The sequence below is a fragment of the Danio aesculapii genome, chromosome 17, assembly GCF_903798145.1.
Source record: "Danio aesculapii chromosome 17, fDanAes4.1, whole genome shotgun sequence".
NCBI lineage: Eukaryota > Metazoa > Chordata > Actinopteri > Cypriniformes > Danionidae > Danio > Danio aesculapii.
In genome coordinates, this window is record NC_079451.1 from 40,312,539 (window position 1) to 40,331,883 (window position 19,345).

Here is a 19,345-nt window from a genome sequence, read left to right on the forward strand (position 1 = left end):
AACATCAATAACAAAATGCTTGAACTCGCGTTATAAATCAACAAAACTCGAAAAATGCTTGTTGTGAGCAAACAAAACTCAGCACTGTTGCCCTTTAAAAATCAACCAAAATCCTTTGACAATAAACGCTAAACCAGAACACAAACAGAAAACAAAAATCCTTAACGGAAGCAAACCACAAAACTGATTTCATCCAGTGAAGCGATGCAGTTACTCACAGTTCATGCAGTCCCCAAACAGAGACAGACAAGAGAAAGAGACAGAGCAAACCCTGGAAGTCCAAACCTAGAGGTTAGTGAGCCTTTATGCAGGCTGTGGTTAAAGTGAGACAGCAGTGAGTATGTTAGAGACGCGAGACGGCGAAGCCTTCATCCCAAAGCCAAGTTAGGAAGCCACTTGTTAAATTAAAAACAATCATATACACAAGACAGCTCTCTTGGTTCGATGCATTGTGGGGCAGTGACTTTGCGTTTTTGGATACATTTAGAATTATGGTTAGTTTCGACTACAGGTTGTGTCTTAAAGGCCCTTAAATGCTATTAGCTTTTGCAATTGATCTGTCTACAAGAGGTGATGTTTTACTACTACACTACAGGCAAGCCAGCAAGCTTTTTAACACAGATGGGAAAACATCGCTATTTAAGAGGGATAGTGCTGCCCTCTACTGGCCATACAAAACACTGTAACTACACCAGCTGTATACTGAAAATTCCATCATCATATAGACATCCTTGCAGTGTTAACTCAAAGACAATATTTTCCTGAGAGTGATTTTATTCCATAAGGGGCTTCAAAGACTTTTACCATAGAAGTAGGGTTGTGAAGTGTATTTGTGGAGTATATATACATACTCCTGTGAAATTTTAATTCATTTACAAATATTTGCCAAGTACTGTTAAACGAAGATCCTTTTTTCCAACACATTATTAAACATAATAAACATTGATAACTGTTATTTTGTCTTTGTTATTTTGCTTAATGCAATTAGAAGGCTTAATAGGAAACAGTATATGCACAACTAGTGTTTTTCAGGCAATGACGAACGTCCGGTGAAAGGTTTATGTGGGTATTTTCAATTTCATAATGTTCTTTTTACAGCATCGATGTTGTAACGTAATTAAAAAATGATCAGTTAAATAGACTTAAGCATTCATTTGGTTGTTAAAGCGTAAAAAGAGATGAAAAAACGTTTAAGCACAGGCGCCGTCATTAGCCGCAGGCCAGCGCAGAAATTCCATTGAAAATGCTGGGGTAAAATTATTTTCCATTCTTTAAAGACATGGCACGGAAAAATATAATTTAATGCAGTGGTTCTTGTTTGATCTGATACCCACTTTATATTGTATCTCAGCCAGGCAGCGATGAATGTGTGTTTTTTTTTTTTTAAAGAAATCTTAAACGCATCGATTTTGTATGGGAAAGTCTGTGTGCATATACCCCATTAGGTTAACTAGTCAAGTTAATGGACAACAGTGGTTTTGTTCTGTAGTCTTCTGTAAAATTCTTAAGGGGCTAATATTGACCTTCAAAATGACTTTAATAAAACATTATGCTTTTCTGTCAAACTAAAAGAAAAAAAAACTTTCTCCAGAAGATAAAAATGAACGTATAATAAGAAAATATTGTTAACATTTTCTTGCTTTCTTAAACATCCCTTGGTAAATATTTGAAAAATAGTAAAGATTTCACAGATGGGCTAATTTTGCCTTTAACTATATATACATACACACTACTGGTCAAAATTCTGGGGTCAGTTTTTTTTTTCACAATTCTGTTTATCAAGGTGGCATTTATTAAATGTAAATTGTTTTTTTATATTTATTAAAATTTAAAATAATTGCTTTCTTATTGTATTTAGTTATAAATTAAAGTATTACTCAGCTTTTATGACTATTACCAATAATAATTAAGAATAATAATAATAACAATAATAAATTAATATTAGAGTGATTTCTGAAGAATCATGGAACTCTGAAAACCGGAGTAATGTAAAATCACTGAAATAAATGATTAAATGAAATTATAAACTACTTTTGAACAGTTATTTGACAGTGCAATAACATTTCTCAATTTGTATTGCATTTTTGATTAAATAAATGCAGCCTTGGTGAGCAGGAGAAGCTTATTTTAAAACATTTAAAAATCCTACTGACCCCAAACTTTTGACCGGTAGTGCATATACTTAGGGCAAAATTATTAGCCTTCCTATGCAATTTTATTCATTTACAAAAATTTGTCAAGTACTGTTAAAAGGAGAGATTTTTTTCAACATATTTAAAAAAAAAATGTAGTTTTAATAATTAATTTATTTTGAATTTTCCACAATGAGTTTATAATTAAGTGCCATTAGAAGGCTTAATAGGTTAACTAGGCAAGTCATTAGACAACCGTTGTTTGTTCTGTAGCCAATTAAAAAATTCTTAATAGGCTAATAATATCGACCTTAAAATTATTTTTAAAAAGGTAAAAACTGCTTTTAAACCACTTTTCTGTCAAGCTAAAAGTATAAAAGTTACTCCAGAAGAAAAGAAAAACATAAGAAAATACAGTTAAAATTTTCTTGCTCTTTTAAACATCTCTTAGCAAATTTTCACAGATGGGCTAATAAGTTTGCCTTATAATTTTAGATATATATTAATAAATAGATATATTTATTAAAATAGTATTTTAGACACCAAACATCTTTAGAAATTTTAAAATAATACAATTAATTTCAAGCTAAATATTGAAAAAAATTACAAACTACAAAATTAACAAAATTTTTCCATTTGTTTTGCAAATTTTTTTTAAAACATAAATTTGGGTGTACTAGTTTTTGGGCGTTATCGTAAGTTATCTTGTTAGATAAGCTCCAGATTTGGCTTTAGTACTGACTAATATAATGTACAGTTGAAGTCAGAATTATTAGCCCCCCTTTGATTTTTTTTTTTTTTTCTGCTTTAAATATTCCCCAAATGATGTTTAACAGAGCCAGGAAATTTTCACAGTATTTCTGATAATATTTTTTCTTCTGGAGAAAGTCTAATTTGTTTTTTTGTTTTTTTTTGGCTAGAATAAAAGCAGTTTTTCATTTTTTAAAACCCATTTTAAGGTCAAAATTATTAACCCCCTTTAAGCTATATATTTTTTCCCGATACAATATACAAATAACTTGCCTAATTACCCAAACCTGCCTAGTTAACCTAATTAACCTAGTTAAGCCTTTAAATGTCACTTTAGGCTGTTTAGAAGTGTCTTGAAAAAATATCTAGCAAAATAGTATGTGCTGCCATTATGGCTAAAATAAAATAAATCAGTTATTAGAAATGAGTTAAAATAAAAAATAAACAGGAGGGCTAATAATTCTGACTTCAACTGTATATGCACAAATATAATATTATATTGCTCCTATTAAAAATATGAATTTAAAAGATAAATTTGTGAGGGGTGAACTTATATATGCTGAGCACTGTATATACATTCTATAATAATTCTTGTCATAGCATAGAATACAGGGAATATGTATGTATTTTCAGTAAACCATTTATGACAGGCCTAAATAAGCCAAAAATCAGCACAGTTAGCATTAGCTCAAAAATACAAATAGCATTGCACATCCCTTTTGTACTCCTATTCAAAATACATTTTGACCATTTCTGAAGCCCCAATAACAATTATGGAATAAAACACTGCTGAAAATTATGCTGAATAACTTGAGGATGTAAATTATGAAAATCTAAATTTTGGGCTGTGCTATTCCTTTAAAATGACCATTAGTAACAATTCTAACAGATTTAAAAGCGATTATATACAGATTATAAAAACATAACATTAGGTTTAAAAAAAATCATGAGTGTGTGTGTTTTATGACTGTGTAAGTGAATATGTGTGAGAGATGGACAGAGGGCGGGAGGTAGCCATGAGGCCGCATGCAGCATCCAGGGGAAGAGGGGCAGCAGAGATTATATCCCAGAAGCTGGAGGAGGAGGGGAAGCCATCCCAAAGGTGGGGGGCCGATGGTCTTTTGGGAGTCTTTTTTTTTTAGCTACTTTGAAAGAAAATACAAAAAGAGGCTTCAATTCAATCCACATTCAGCAAAAATCAAAGTCACAAGAAAAGAGAGAAAAAAAGGGGAAAACGCACAGGCGCTTTGGTCACATTTTTTCATGTCTTCCATGTTGACATCGAGCCGGTTTAAACCCTCACCTGATGTTTTTCTTCCAAAATAGCCCATAACGCTAGCATACAGGTCCTTCAGGTGGGCCTCAGTGGCAGGCGCTTTGTTGTGGCGCTGTGGCGATGCCGCCTGGGCCTTGGGTTTGGAGAGAGCGTGGACCATAGACTTATACACCCCGCCCAAAAGAGCCACCTGCTGCTGCCGTGAGGGGCTGCACCCTGACTCCTGAGACCTAGATCGGGACCCTCGAGGCCGAAGAGTTGGACGGCCAAGTCGGCCACGTCTAGCCCCACTGATGGAGCCTCTTTCCCGCTCCACCACTTCACAACAGGTGACCCCCTCCCCTACACCTTTCGCCCCAACCGAGTGGCTGCTGAAGTGCCCGAGACGGCGAAGCCGGGTCTTCCAGTGTGCCTCCTTGGGGTCCAAAGGGTTGTGGAACTGCACAGACTCTGTGGAGGGCCGGAAGCTGACATGGACCGCACTGCTGTGGCGTTTCTTGTGATCAATATTCGACAACATGGGCCTTTGTGAAGCCTGTGGACTAAGCTCACTCTCGCTAGCCCTGTCCGTGGCGTCCTGCCGCTGAAGCTGTGCGCCTTTACTGTCCTCTGCTGGCTGTGGACTAACACTCAAATCCCAATCGCACTCCTCTAAGCACTCATACAAACTCTTCTCGCTCTGCTCCATCTCTCTATCCCATTCTAGAGCCCAATCCCCCTCAAACTGCACCTGCTTTAAATCTGCACCTGCTTCCATTTTCACATCCTCCCTGCGACAAAACTCCCGAAAAGCACTGAAGACTTCCTCCTCCGCTTCACCCTCGGGTTGATTGGTCGAGGCCGCGGCTGGACAGGACCAATCGGGGATAAAGGGGGGTTCCTGGCCTGGCATTTGGCAGAGATGGTCATAGATACTTTCGGCCACCTCCAGGGATGCCTGGCTGTCGGGGAGCTGCTGTGGGTCAGTGAGCTGCTGTGGGTTTGGGGAACTGTGGGGGGACTCAGAGGTGGTGGTGGTGGCTGTAAAGTGGGGGGAGTGAGAGGGACTGTCAGAGACAGGAAGTGCACCTTTGGCCCGTTCTGCGATGAAGGGCTCCATGATGTCGGAGGCACTGCTGCTGCGGGGAAGCGGAGGCTGCTCCAGCTCACCGGAGGCCGAAAAAACTTCAGACGTCGGCGTCTCCTCGCTCTGAGAGGAGTGGCGGTTCCGTGGCCCTCGCTGGATCATGGGAGGCTCCTCCAGGTCTAAACATGAACAGATACACAACCATCAGAACATTCAAGAATGTGTGTTTATGCATTAATAATAGCACATTAAGAACACAAACAAATTCTTAATAATGCCTATAAGGTGATGAAAGACCTTGAAGGGACTGTTATATTAACTTATCTAACATGCACAAAAATGCATGCATACAATAAAAACAAAGCAAATACTACTGAATCTGAATTTAAGAACTATCAGATCACAAACAAAAAGAAAGCAAATAAGTATAAAAGGCATAATGAATCATTCCATTTGAACATTCTCCTAGATATTCTAGATGAACAGTGATGAAGAAATGCAGACAAGGTCAATCCTGTAAGGGGTATTTTTCTCAAACGTTCTGGGTGTGAAGAGTTGGATGAAATGTGAAAAAAATGTGAATGGGTGGAAAAAACGTTATTTAGATTCACTTAGATGGGAAAAAATAAACCGCACAGACACAAAAACACACACATGCAGGTTCCAAAAGAACTGTTGAGTGAAATTCCTGGGTCATATTTCACCCCCAAATCAATTGAAAAAAAATCCATTAATTTTTTACAGTGGATTGTGACTGGATAAAAAGGATAGATGTTCCAAAAGTTATTCTTCATTGTAAAGTATTACCAATCATTTTTAGAGGCCAAGCAGGACTAGAAAAACATTTATTGACAAAACAGATTTTGAAGTTTTCAAAGTCCCTACAATTCCAGAAGGGAAATTGGCTTTTTTCTTAAAGCCAATTATAATTAAATGTTTGAGGATGCATGTGACCAAAACATTTATGTTAACATTTATCCAATCAGAAAGACCAATAATGAATGTCAAAGGAATCCTGCAGATTTAACAACCTACTGGAAACACATTTAAGTCTATTAACCCTTATGTGCTGTTGGGGATGTTTTCATCCACCCTGGGGTGATTTTGAGTCTTAATTTGGCATGATAATAAAATGATATTTGGAGACAAATCTTACTTAGACACATATTTTGGGAAAATGCTTGGACAATTCTCAAAAATTCAACAATACACTCTGGGTAAATTTACTGTTGGTGGCTGTTTTTAGCCCCATTTATTTTCATTATAATGACATATATCGATTGAAAAGCCATGACACCATATAGCCATCCATTCTTGGTTGTTGCTGGTTTTCCCTGTTGGAAAGAGGAAAACTGTCATTTTTACTCTTGATCATTTGCAGTGCAAAAAAAGCTGATCCGGCTTAAAATGATATGGTTATATGGAGTACAGTGTGTGTGTCTGCACGAGTGAGAGAGAGACCTTTGTGCCCTTACCTTGATATGTTTGAGAAAATAAAAAACAAGCAGCTCAGCTCTCAGAACATAGTAAACATAGTAAATGTATTAATGCACACAAGCTATAACGTAATTTTTACTCCATACAACTCCACATAAAAGTCTGAAACTTTTTTGCACAGGCCTATCTAAAGGGTTAATAATGACTACTGATAATCGAGAGTAAAAATTTAAAGATTTACCTCTTCTCAAGGGAAAAGCACCAACAACGCATGTTTATATGGTGTCATAGCTTTGCAATCAAAAAATGTAATTATAATGGAGTCAACGGGGCAGAAACAGCCAGAGACATAACGGAAGGGTAGTCAATTTGAACAGTTCAAAAGGGTTAAATGAAAACACATATAATACTAAATGTGTCAGGATGAAGCTTGCTAACTACAGGCAGTATCCACCACACACACATGCATATACATGCACATCCATGGACCAGGTCGCAGTCAGAGGCGAGAGTGCCGATTCGGGCTCTACCTGACAGCTCGTCAGCTAGAGGAGTGAGGACAGAGTCAGGCAGGAGAGGGTGTACGGGGTGGATCAGGACAGGTGCGCTTTTAGCACTGCGGATAAAGGCTGAGGACAGCAGACTGTCGCCCGTAGAGCAACTACGCAGAGCTACAGATCCGCACACACACACCCAGAGGAAGAGAAAAAGAGAAGAACGGCGGAGAGAGTGAGGGAGAGAGAGGAAAATGGGGCAGAGAGAGAGAGAGAGAAATGGAGGAGCACAGGAGGAGTTAAAGACATGAGGAGGAGAGAGAGAAAAAGAGAAAGTGATGGTAGAAAGCAGTGAGCATTACAAAGAGGTTACGAAGTGGCCCTCAAACTAGCAATGACATAAGCATCTTATTATCAATATTTCGAGAAACATGATGTGTCAAAGATGTTTGTGTGTATATATATATATATATATATATATATATATATATATATATATATATATGTATATGTGTATATATGTATATGTGTATATATGTATATGTGTATATATGTATATGTGTATATATATATATATATATATATATATATATATATATATATATATATATATATATATATATATATATATATATATATATATATATATATATATATATATATATATTTGTTTTTATATAGATATTGTTTTTATTAACAAATATATAGATATACACATATACATATACATATATATATATATATATATATATATATATATATATATATATATATGTATATGTATATGTGTATATCTATATATTTGTTAATAAAAACAATATCTATATAAAAACAAATATATAGATATACATATATATATATATATATATATATATATATATATATTTATAAAATATAATATATAAGCATTTTCTAGACAAGTCAAAATATCGTCTTATTTTCAGAAATATGTGTGTTTGCTTAAAATAAGCTAAATAATATGCCAATGGCGTAACTAGATTTAACTTTCCCCATTGGCAGATTATTTTGCTTGCTTAAAGGAAAAACTCACTTAATTTTGAAATATTATTTCAGAAATCAAGAACCAGGCAAGTCATTGTATAACAGTGGTTTGTTCTGAAGATAATTGGAGAAAATATATATTGCTGACAGGATCTAATAATCTAAAAAAAAAAAAAATCTAGTCAAATTAAAACAAATAAGACTTTCTCAAGAAGAAAAAATATTATTGGAAATACCGTGGAAAATGTCATTGCTGTGCTAAACCTCATTTGGGAATGCTTGAGAAAAAAAAAAAAATAAAAAAAAAAAATTTTTTTTTGCCGTTTGTCGGCACATAGGACATCATTTAACACGATCATGTTCTCTTGTAAATATCCTGATCTCAGCGCATCTTTGTCATTCTGAATTAACAGTACAGTAAACGAAAACATAAGCATAGGTTTAAAATCTAAAATAGATTTAAACTGGCATGAACAGAAGACACATTGGGGTCTGAAACACACTTACCGACTGTCTTCTGTCGGACGATGCTTCTGGCCTTCTCGATGCCTGGTGACCCAGCGGTGGTGGCGCTGCGTTGTCTCATGGCTACTGCCTGGCCTGGTGGATCCCGACTCCAGCCTTTAGAGAACGACCGATCCACGGTGATTTTCTGACCTTCATGAATACCACCTACAGGTGAAAATAATATGCACACATATTATTATAATGAGAGGCGGTCTTGGTGAATTGGGGGCCCAAAGCAATTCCAGGTATGGGGCCCAAGCATTGACACTCAAAACACTCCATTTCTGTAAAGACATATTTTTTATCTGTAGATCCTGGGGTTGGGGGTCTTGGGTTGTAAATAAACTGCATGTTAAAAATATATTTTAAGTGGAACCTTTATCTTCTTAATGTCAAATTAAACAAGTTCACAAACTAACTATGTGCAGTTAATTAGCCATATTTGTGATTAGATTTTAAAATGTGCAGTACAGAAGGAACCTTCTATTCATAGGGGCTCCCGGTTTTGAAAAAGAAGTAATAATGTTAAAATCTTAATGGTTATAGACAGATTTTTACAACATATGACAGAAAATTTCTAAAAGAGCTAGGTGATTATAATGGGTTCTTGGCATTGGTCAGAGCTCCCAAATTTTTCCTGGGGCCCCAAGCGTCTGCTTACCTCGGTTATTGGTTAAGTCCGCCCCTGAATATAATGCGGAATTACACACTACTGGAGAATTTTTCTGCTCACCAAGACTGCCCTTATTTGATTAAAAATACAGAAAAACTATGAGAGAAAAGAAACGTGTCATACTTTTATGTCATGTTTTATAGACATTTTATTAGCAACCGAGCACCGTGAATGGTGAATAGGCCTTATTTAGAATTGCTCCGTTTCTTCTTCGCTTTTTCTTCTTCTCTAGAATAAATAGCATTTTTGTGGGTCTAAACATGCTCGAAAACTCACGAAACTTTGCACAGAAATGGCGAAAAAGTTATAGGTTTCGGAAGTGGGTGTGGCAAAATGGCTCGACAGCACCACCTATGCACTTTTGACGAAGTGGCCCCCGAGCCACACACATACGAAAATTGGCACACCTCAAACATGCCAATACCTACAAAAATAAAAGTCTCTTGGGAGCGAAATCTCTATTTTATCAGATAAACACCAAAATTGGCTATTGTCATCTAAAGGCCTTGACGAAGTTAAATTGAAGTTAAAGATCTAGAGTTTTCGTCGAAGGGCGTGTCCGTGGCGGCCTCGCAAACTTTGATGTCAGGCATGCATTGTCTGATCTGCCTCAAAATCTACACGTTTGATATAAGTCCGTACATGAACACGCTTACATGCCAATATCCAGTTACAGTCATAGCGCTACCTGCTGGCAACCGGAAATGACAGGTTTTACATTATTACAAACTCCTCCTATAAATATTATCAGATCAAAACCAAATACTTTAATTGTAATCCAAAGGCCTTGGCAATGTTAAATAGCGAAGATCTAGAGTTTTCATCGAAGGGCGTGCCCGTGGGAAACTGACAAAATTTAGCATTTTACAATAGGGAGGAAGTACTCATAACTCAACCACATGTCAAATCTGCCTGAAAATACGCAGGTTCGATAAGATTCCTCTCCTGAAGACATCTGCATGCCAATATTGAGTCACAGTCAAAGCGCCACCTGCTGACAGAAGGAAGTTTGGCATAAATCTGTTTTTAATATTTACCAGTGAAATTAATAATGTCCACTGTTCTTTGTTATCCTAAGACCACTGGGTGTCAGGATTCTGCCACTCTGGTCTTATTAATTCTTGTTTTGGTGGCAGAGTCCAGACACTAGTCTTGTCCTGTCTTGTATGTTGAGCTCGGCTCGAGTTTTCTTGGGTCGGGCACCTATTTTCTGTCATTGTTTGTCTCTTTGTATGAGCGCCGTCTCGTCTGCGCTTGGGCCGTGCGCATTCCCACTTGATGCGGGCATGTGAGGTCTCAGCGTGTTTGCGACGTGTGCTCTTGTCCTGGTGTTTGTGTTCGTTCTGTCTGCAGTGTGGTGTTTCATTCCCAGCGTCGCAGTCTAGTTGGATTCGGTTTGTTTTGTTAATATTTTCGCCCCCGGGTTAGTTTATTTTGCCGTTTATTTTATTTTATTATTAATAAAAACCCATCATTTATTTCTGTACTTGAGTCCTAGTCCTTTTCCCTACACCAACCGTGAGACTGGGCCACTGTGAGCCCAGGTGCGAGGTCGCTACTTGCAGCTTTGTCTTGAGATCTGGCGTTCTGGGAGAGAGGTGGGTTTTTTATTTTTGTATTATTTAGCCTAACATGTTCACTGTTCCAAAATATATGAAATGTATCTTAAAATAATATATATTGGGTCTAGAACATTATAAAGCACTGATCATAATACTGTCATACGTGAAATGTCTTATCCACCCATTTCATCATACCATCAGACACTTATACTGGCCCATGCCTAGATTGGGGTAAATACAGCTTTGAATCTCATTTTAAACAACATTCAATAGGAAAACAGCTATTATAAGTTGCAATAATATTTCACAATTTGACAGTTTTTTTAAATGAAATGAATGCTGCCTTGGTGAGCATAAAATTCGTATTTCAAAAATAAATTGAAAAGAAATATTACTGTTAATAAGCATTAATGTGTTTTTGGTTGAGCTCACCTTTGCCTTTGTGCTTCTTCTGCTTCTGCTCACTGAGTTTGTCCAGCGGCAGCTCGTTCAGGTCCAGGCTGTAAAGGTTTCGCGCCAGCACCTTGGTCAGTGTCTCCATTGTGAGGGACCACTCGGTGACCAGCTCCTCCCAGCAGGTGAGAGACGACAGGACGGACAGCAGGTCATCCCACAGCTCTCGAGAGATGTACACGTTCAGATTCCCCTTGATCCAGGCCACAATCAGAGTCTGAACACAAGACATGACACACAGAGTATGAATTACAGCAGTCACTTCAGATTATTTTAATATTTATGATATATTTCTTAATATTTCACAATTAGCTGTGCAATTAGTCCCCCCCCCAACATTTACCTTATATTTATTCCTATTTCAGTTTTAAATTGTTTAAAACATTTTATTTTAATAAATAAAATTAATAAATAAAGTTAATAGGCCAAGATGTAGAACATTACTTTATTATTATTTAATTTAATATTCATTTTTAGTTTAATATTTACTCAATTTATTTTATTTTATTTTTTCATTTAATAATGTTATTTGATTTATTATTATAATATTATTAGCTTTGTAATCATTTTTTTCTCCCACATTTACCTTTAACTTATTTTTTTAGCTTTAGTTTTAGCCAATAAACCAGTTAACAGTTATTTCAGTTAATAGGCCAAGTTGTAGCACTTTTTCCCTCAAATATTTATGTTAGTTTAATTTAAATTAATTTGATTAATATTATAAATAAAATAACATCTGCAATTATGTTTAATTGTAGTCATTTTATTAGGGAGTTGACATTTTTATTAGTTTGTTTATATTAATATTCAGCTGTTTTATTTAAGTTTTAGCAATTAAACTATTTAATTTATTTTAGTTAGGTGCCAGGACAATATTTCAACAATAAAACTACACTTTTATTTTACAATTTTAAACTTTTTTTAAATTCGCATTTAGCTTGCAATTAGTCTTTCTTCCCCACATTTTCTTTTGTTTCAGTTTTAGTGCCGACTAAAATGTAGCACATTTCAGCTTTTTTTTTTTTATTGAAGTATTTAATCTGTTTTTATTTTTCATTTATTTGTATTTAATTTCATTTATATTGTAATTTAAATCATATTTGGAATTACCTTTTTTCATTATAATGTTAGCTTTTAGTCAATTTATTATGCAGTTTTTGTCATTTTTGTTATTTTTCTTTTCATCTCTATTCAGCTTTTTTATTTCACTTTTAGCAATTTTCAACAATATTTCTAAATTTTTTAAAATCAGGATTTACATTTTTTTTATATATATATATATATATATATTTTTTTTTTTTCAATTTCTGCTTTATTTCAAATTAACATGAAAATTCTTCCTGGTGATATATTTTTAAAAACATCCAAAGTCCATTAGCCAGTTAAATTACAGTCCAAATGAAAGTGAATTAGATGCAACAAAATGTAAATCACAGACAATAGTAACATATGATGTGTACTGTGTAGTTTGCAATGATAATTGACTACAAGCACAGCAACAACAATAACATAAGAGCTAAGTGGCACAGTATGCTGGTGTTTGGTACCTGAAAAATGGCTCCAGCCAAACGGCCTGATATAGTGCTACTCTTCTTCCCATGAGGCATAATGGAGGGAGGCCTCTTCATCACACACTCTGTCACCCGTAGCAACACTAGCAAAATCTGCTCCCTGTGACAAACACAAACACATTTAAGATGAGCCTGAGCAGAGATCTGTTTGTTTAATTATTGAAACATCAGCAACTTAGGGCTATTTCATGACAAGATTAATATAAATATTACCATATTATGTAATAATAACTTCATAATATATAAACATTTATTAAAGAGAATAAATAAATAACTAATCTAAATAAAAATTAATAAAACAAAGAAACAAACAAATAAATTAAAATAAATATTTATTGCAACATCAGCAACGTATGGCTATTTAATGGCAGGATTAACATAGATAAAACATATCATATAATAACAACTTAATATTTTAATAATAGATTATAAATAAACTAAATAAATAAATAAACAAACAAAAAAGAAGGAAAAACAAACAAATAAAAACAAATAAATATGTATTGCAAAAACAGCAATTATGGCTATTTCATGTCGAGATTATATATATATATATATATATATATATATATATATATATATATATATATATATATATATATATATATATAAACATTCAGTAATATAATTTTAATTTTTTTTAAATAATGTACTTATTAAATTGAGCAATACTGATACAACAAACAAGTGAACAGAACATAGGGGAGTAAGAAAAAAAAAGTAAAAAAAAAGGGGGGGGGGGGTGTCAACAATCAAATTTGAGATATTGCATATTTATGCACCACAAACCTTCACAAGATCTGACCTCGTTAACTCGACCCTCTGATGATTATGGAGGTTATGTTTAAACCCATATGTAACAAAAATGGATCCCACCTCTAATGAAATAAAACATCTTTATCATGCAAGACACAAGTTAAGTAGTCCAGTGGTACATATTCACGTATTACTCTGTGCCATAAAGACTTTGTAGGAGTTTTGTCCGTTATCCAGTTCAGGAGAATAAATTTTCTTGCACAAAATGTCAGGAACTTGCAATGTGTTTTTTTATGTTTATTCATATTAATCTCGTCATATATCCCAAGCAGCATATGCTTGGGATCACAACCAATATTAATAGATAAAATACCATTCATTTCTTGTTCAATCATGGCCCAGAACTTTTGAAAGCCAGAAACATCGAACAAGGTCTCCTTCCTCGGTTTTACATTTCAGACACATTGGTGACAACTCCTCTTTAAACTTGTGCCTCCGTGAGGGAGAGATGTGAGCTCGCTGTAGAATTTTCAGTTGCATTCTTTTACTCGGTTACATTTAGGGACATTGCATTTTTCTAAGTTTCCTCCCATTGATCACCTGTGATTAGTATATCAAGGGTCCTTTCCCAAGTCTCTTTCAAGGAGCCCGTATTTGAAGAGCCACAATCCTTGAGGACTTTTTAGAATTGTCCCTGTATGAAAAAAGTTGTCTTTCCACAACTGAAATGTCCTGATTTTCAAGTATTGAAGTGTCTTTTTTTCACAGCCTCTTAGTTGCAAATAGCGAAAAAAAAAATCTTGTCGTGGAATGTTAAATTTATTGGTCAGTTGGTCAAAAGACATTAAAATATTTCCATCAAACAAGTTATGTAAGGTGGTGAGACCTTTTAGTGACCAGACTGTAAATTGTGGTTCCTCATTCCCTGGCAGAAAGTCATAATTATCACAGATGGGGTAAAGGTTGAGGTGAGTCGAGATATTCCTTCAAACGTTTTATAAATTGCCATGCTTTGATAGTACAAATCGTGATGGGATTTTAGCACGCAATTTTCACTGATTTAAGTATTAAGTAAGTTTAATAATGATGATAAAAAACTAACAAAAAAAATAAACAACAAATTAATTAATAAAAACAAATAAATAAATAAAACATTTTACATAAAAAATATTATATATGATTTTTTAGTCCGATATATAATAAATAACTTAAAATTCTTACTAAACCCATTGGACATACCAGGTCTTCTGGTTCATGGTTTCATGCATGACCAGACTGCGGTAAATATTTAGCACACGCTTGCACATGTCTACATGCTCTTCCAGCAGTGATCTGAGCTCATTGGCAGCCTCCAGAAGGAAGACGTTAGAGGAATTGGTGATAAAAACCTAAAGGGAGGAAAAAGAGATTGGAGAGAGAACATTTTATAAGTTATTCCTTCAACTAAACTCTGACAGAAAATAATTAGTGTTTTGGACAATGGTGACAGCTCAACCACTGCTCTTTACAGGTCTGAACTCACTATATTTCAGTTCCCGGTCTAGAACCTGAACACCTGTACTCACCTGTAGTGTAGCCTGGACTCCAGCATGGACGTTGTACTCAGAATCAGAGCTTTTACTCCCAGAACTCCTGCTCCAATTAGGGTTTCGAACAGACACTGTGAGCCCAACATCCTACACACACAAACAAGATTCACAATGATGGGTAAAATCAAATCAAATCAAATAAATAAAATTAAAAATAATAAAAGAAAATATAAAATAAAAACAAAAAATTAAATTAAATTAAATAAAAAAATTGTATAAAATTAATTACATTTAATTTAATTAAAGCCATTTATGTATATATTTATTATATATGTATTTATGTTGTATACACTTTTTATTTAAATTTTAAAATTTTATTTTAATTAAACAAATTTTTTTATTGAATATTTAGATTTATTTACATTAAATAATATTATATTGTAGTAGTTTGATGTGTCTTTTTTACTGTAGCGCTTTGGGTTTAAGAAAAATGCATTACATATAAAATGCATTATTATTATTATTATTATTATTATTATTAATTTGATTATATTAGTACTTTTTTAAAAAATTAATTTTTATATAATACAAATTTAAATTATTTTAAAATATATTTGTATAAAATAGAGATTTTTAATGATTTATTTTAATTCTTATAATTTAAATAAACATATATATATATGTTTATACATATACATATATTTAGTTGTAGCAATTTTCAAATTCATTCAGTTAAGTGCTAAAGTATAGGCTATTATTTTTTGTACTGCCTGTATTATGTCTGTATAATAATAACAACAACAACAACAACAACAACAACAACAACAATAATGTTAAATTATTATACATAATATAATACCAGTGCTTCCCACAGGTTTGAAATATACTTGCGGTGGTAGACTAATTGAAACACACTTTTTACCTACAGCACATGGTTAACTACATGCAACATACATTTTTATTTATTATAGACTGTTTCTTTTCAATGGGTTTAAGTTTTTTTTAAGAATGTTGAAAAAAATATTTTAAAAATTCACTATTTGTTTTATTCTATTCGGGAGCCACACGCACCCACTGACAGGTAAAAGCTGCTGCTGACATTTTGTACAGTATTGCCAAAGTATGTTAGATATGTATAAAATATGCAATATATCAACATCATCAAATAAAAAAAATAAACACAGCAAAGGAGAAATAAATGACTATTTCTGAATAAAATAAAAACATCTATGGAATAAAAATCTTTAAAAAGTATAATAATTACAGGAATAAAAAGTGTTGGTTATTTAAATAAGGCGAATGAGTTAATTAAGCATTTCTAATGGTGTACATCTATTTAGCAGCCAGTTTAGATGTAATTTGTCTTCTGAGTATGTAGAAAAAGTTTATCTGAGTGGTTTAGATCAAAGAATTAATTAAATAATGTTTCTCTCTGTCTTGTGGCTGTACATGTGCCCTCAGCTGTGAAGCCAAGTAAAGTAAATCAGACTTAAAATAAAAATAATAATGGCTTAAAAAGCGACACGAAAAGCTGGATCCCAGACGTTTTAGGAGAGTTAGAAACCCGGGACTGACGATTATTTAGTCCCAAAAAGGCAGGTCTCTGTGGCTCTCTGCAGAACACGTGAGATTGTCTGCGAGTGTTGACAGTTCTCGCACACACAACAAGCAGGAAACGTGTAGGGCGAGAGAAGATTTTCCATCTGTTAATCGATCGCGGATGTTTGGCTATTGGGTGGATACAAAAAAAAAAAAAAAAAAAAAAAAAAAAAAAAAAAAAAAAAAAAAAGTGTAAAAAATGATAATCAGAAAAAAATAAATGTCCCCAAATATACTTGGGCGGCCAATAATATACCTGGGTGGCCCCCCGAAGTGAAGTCTATGTTTTGGAAGCACTGAATACTGTATAACGCAATATAAAATTGCATATTTTATACTTCTTCAATTTGTCAAAGGACAATTCTACCAAAATAAGCCTGATAAAAGCTCCTTATATCCCCCTAGCCAGACTAAAGGCAATAATTTAAATACTGGATATTATCCAATCACATTACAGATATATCTGAAGCAAAGAAACTCTTAAGCAAGCTGTTGTGCAGGCTGACTCAGCATGTAATAAGTTGAGAGACACCCACCTCCTCCTCGTCTTTATCAGCTCTCTGCTCGTGGGTTGAGTCCAGCTGGCCTGTGAATCGCTCTTCCTCTGGTTCTCTCATAAACACAGGCTTATCCTGCTGAGAGATCCACTCCTGATACACTCGCACCACCTTACGCATGGCTGCAGCCTCACACATCGGCAGCAGGAACGCCTGCACAACACAAATGACTTATGATCATTTTATTAATATCAGATTACACATATGAATACAGAGTGTGCCTGCGATCACAGATTTTAAAGGTCCCATAAAATTCAAGCTTTTTAGATGTATCAGTATTTTTAGTTTTTAGGATTTCTATAATCTAGTGTGTACCAAAACAGTGACACAATTTGCATTTAGGAGATGTAAAATCGATAGAAACATGTGAAGCTTGCAGTTTGTCATTTCCACCTAAATGGATCAATGGTTTTATTCACATCACCTCATACTTCAGTTTCTCATCAAATCTTCTGACCAATCAAATGCTCTCTAGTATGACAAGCCCCGCCTCCTTCAAAAACACTTCACATTTCATGCACTTGAGCTTAACCACTCTCACTGGCAGAGCGGTGATTAAACAAAACGCTATTGGCTGTTTGTTTGGGGGTTTTTTTGAAAAAGGCAGGAGCTACACTATGACCAACCCTGCCTTCATGTTTCAGTTGAGATTACGCTGAAAATCAAATAAAAATGCACATTTCAAAGCACTTCACAAGACTTTAAAAGCAAAATCTTGCAAGTGACACAAAATTCAGAAGACATTGCAAAAACTCCCATGTTATGAGTGAGGTCATTTCAATCAACCTTCTAATCTGGACTAAAATACGCCAGTGACGACTGTTCTGATACTTTATTATTATAATTTGCCTCTACAATGCCGATCAACATCATAATTGATACTTTCACAATAATCAAGGTCGGCTTTATTGAACTCCTTAAGAGACGTGTTACTAAAAAAAAAAGGTCTGCTGTACACAGACACCCACAAGACAACATATGACGTATACATTAAAAATCTGAATCCTAAAAATACATCCTAATATAAATACATATTAATCTAATTAAAAAAGGAATGAAAAAATATTTATATCTATTTTACCTGCGTAATGGGACTAATGATGTTGCTGATGCAGAACAAAATTTGATTTGGACCATTTTGAGTTCAAATATGATATAGTACAGAGTATATACAGGAATCACACAGTGAAATTTAATACCTTGTAAGACCTTTTTTAAATCTCTTTACACACATTTAAAGACCTCAAAACCACTTTTCAACCGGAAACACTAGCGAGATTTTAACTTGCAGTATATTTACTAAATATGAGTTTAAGAAACTAATCTAAAACTAAAACATTACTCATATACTGAATAAAAATCTATTAAATCTAGCTAATTCAGCAGGATGGCGCCTATAGAACTGCAGAGATAACGGTGCTGCCTATAGGTCACTGCAGTAAACAAAGCAGCATGTTGTCAAATCTAGTAGGATTTCATAAACTGCACAGCATCCTTATATTCGCAGATTAAATTCAGACAAACTTTAGCATACAACCAAACATTGCATAATCAAAAATGATATGGAATTGAATACCTTGCAAAACAGCATTTAGTTAAATAGCATTTAATTAAGACTTTTTAAGGGCCTTAAATTTCCCTACATTGATTTATCAACTTTTAATACTTTTTAAGACCCCGCAGACACCCTGTAGTAGGCTGTAAGGAATTTAAAGTTATTTAAAGAATGTAAAGAAATGTTTTTAAATCTGCAATATTTAAAATCTTTATTTTGTTTTGCTTTGAAAACATCCAATGATCTTGTAAATTTGTTCTGTTTCTCTTTTTCCCCCAAAAACCATTGGTCTCTAATTTATTTAAAGGAAACACTGAGAGAAACTAATGCTGATGTTACACAGGGCAACTTTATGAGCATTATTGCTGGTCAGCTTTGTGGAATGAAGCCATAAATGGGCAACCAGGAGGGACATAGGGTAACTAA

The 19,345-nt window shown here is 34.3% G+C and overlaps 1 protein-coding gene across 8 annotated transcripts in view; it reads right to left on the reverse strand.

The window, feature by feature from the left end:
- ralgapa1 (Ral GTPase activating protein catalytic subunit alpha 1) overlaps nucleotides 1–19,345 on the reverse strand; it is a 158,733-nt gene that overhangs the window by 111,957 nt on the left and 27,431 nt on the right. For 4 of the 8 annotated variants that reach the window (XM_056477269.1, XM_056477267.1, XM_056477270.1 and 1 more), the window contains exons 11-18: nucleotides 17,344–17,517; nucleotides 15,245–15,355; nucleotides 14,919–15,067; nucleotides 12,900–13,023; nucleotides 11,332–11,569; nucleotides 8,665–8,829; nucleotides 7,192–7,332; nucleotides 4,186–5,403 (exon numbers count right to left, since the gene is read on the reverse strand). In XM_056477269.1, coding sequence (XP_056333244.1) covers nucleotides 4,186–5,403; nucleotides 7,192–7,332; nucleotides 8,665–8,829; nucleotides 11,332–11,569; nucleotides 12,900–13,023; nucleotides 14,919–15,067; nucleotides 15,245–15,355; nucleotides 17,344–17,517 — 2,320 coding nt within the window. The remainder of the gene's footprint in view (nucleotides 1–4,185; nucleotides 5,404–7,191; nucleotides 7,333–8,664; nucleotides 8,830–11,331; nucleotides 11,570–12,899; nucleotides 13,024–14,918; nucleotides 15,068–15,244; nucleotides 15,356–17,343; nucleotides 17,518–19,345) is intronic. The other 4 variants (XM_056477273.1, XM_056477274.1, XM_056477272.1 and 1 more) reach the window with 3 other exon arrangements.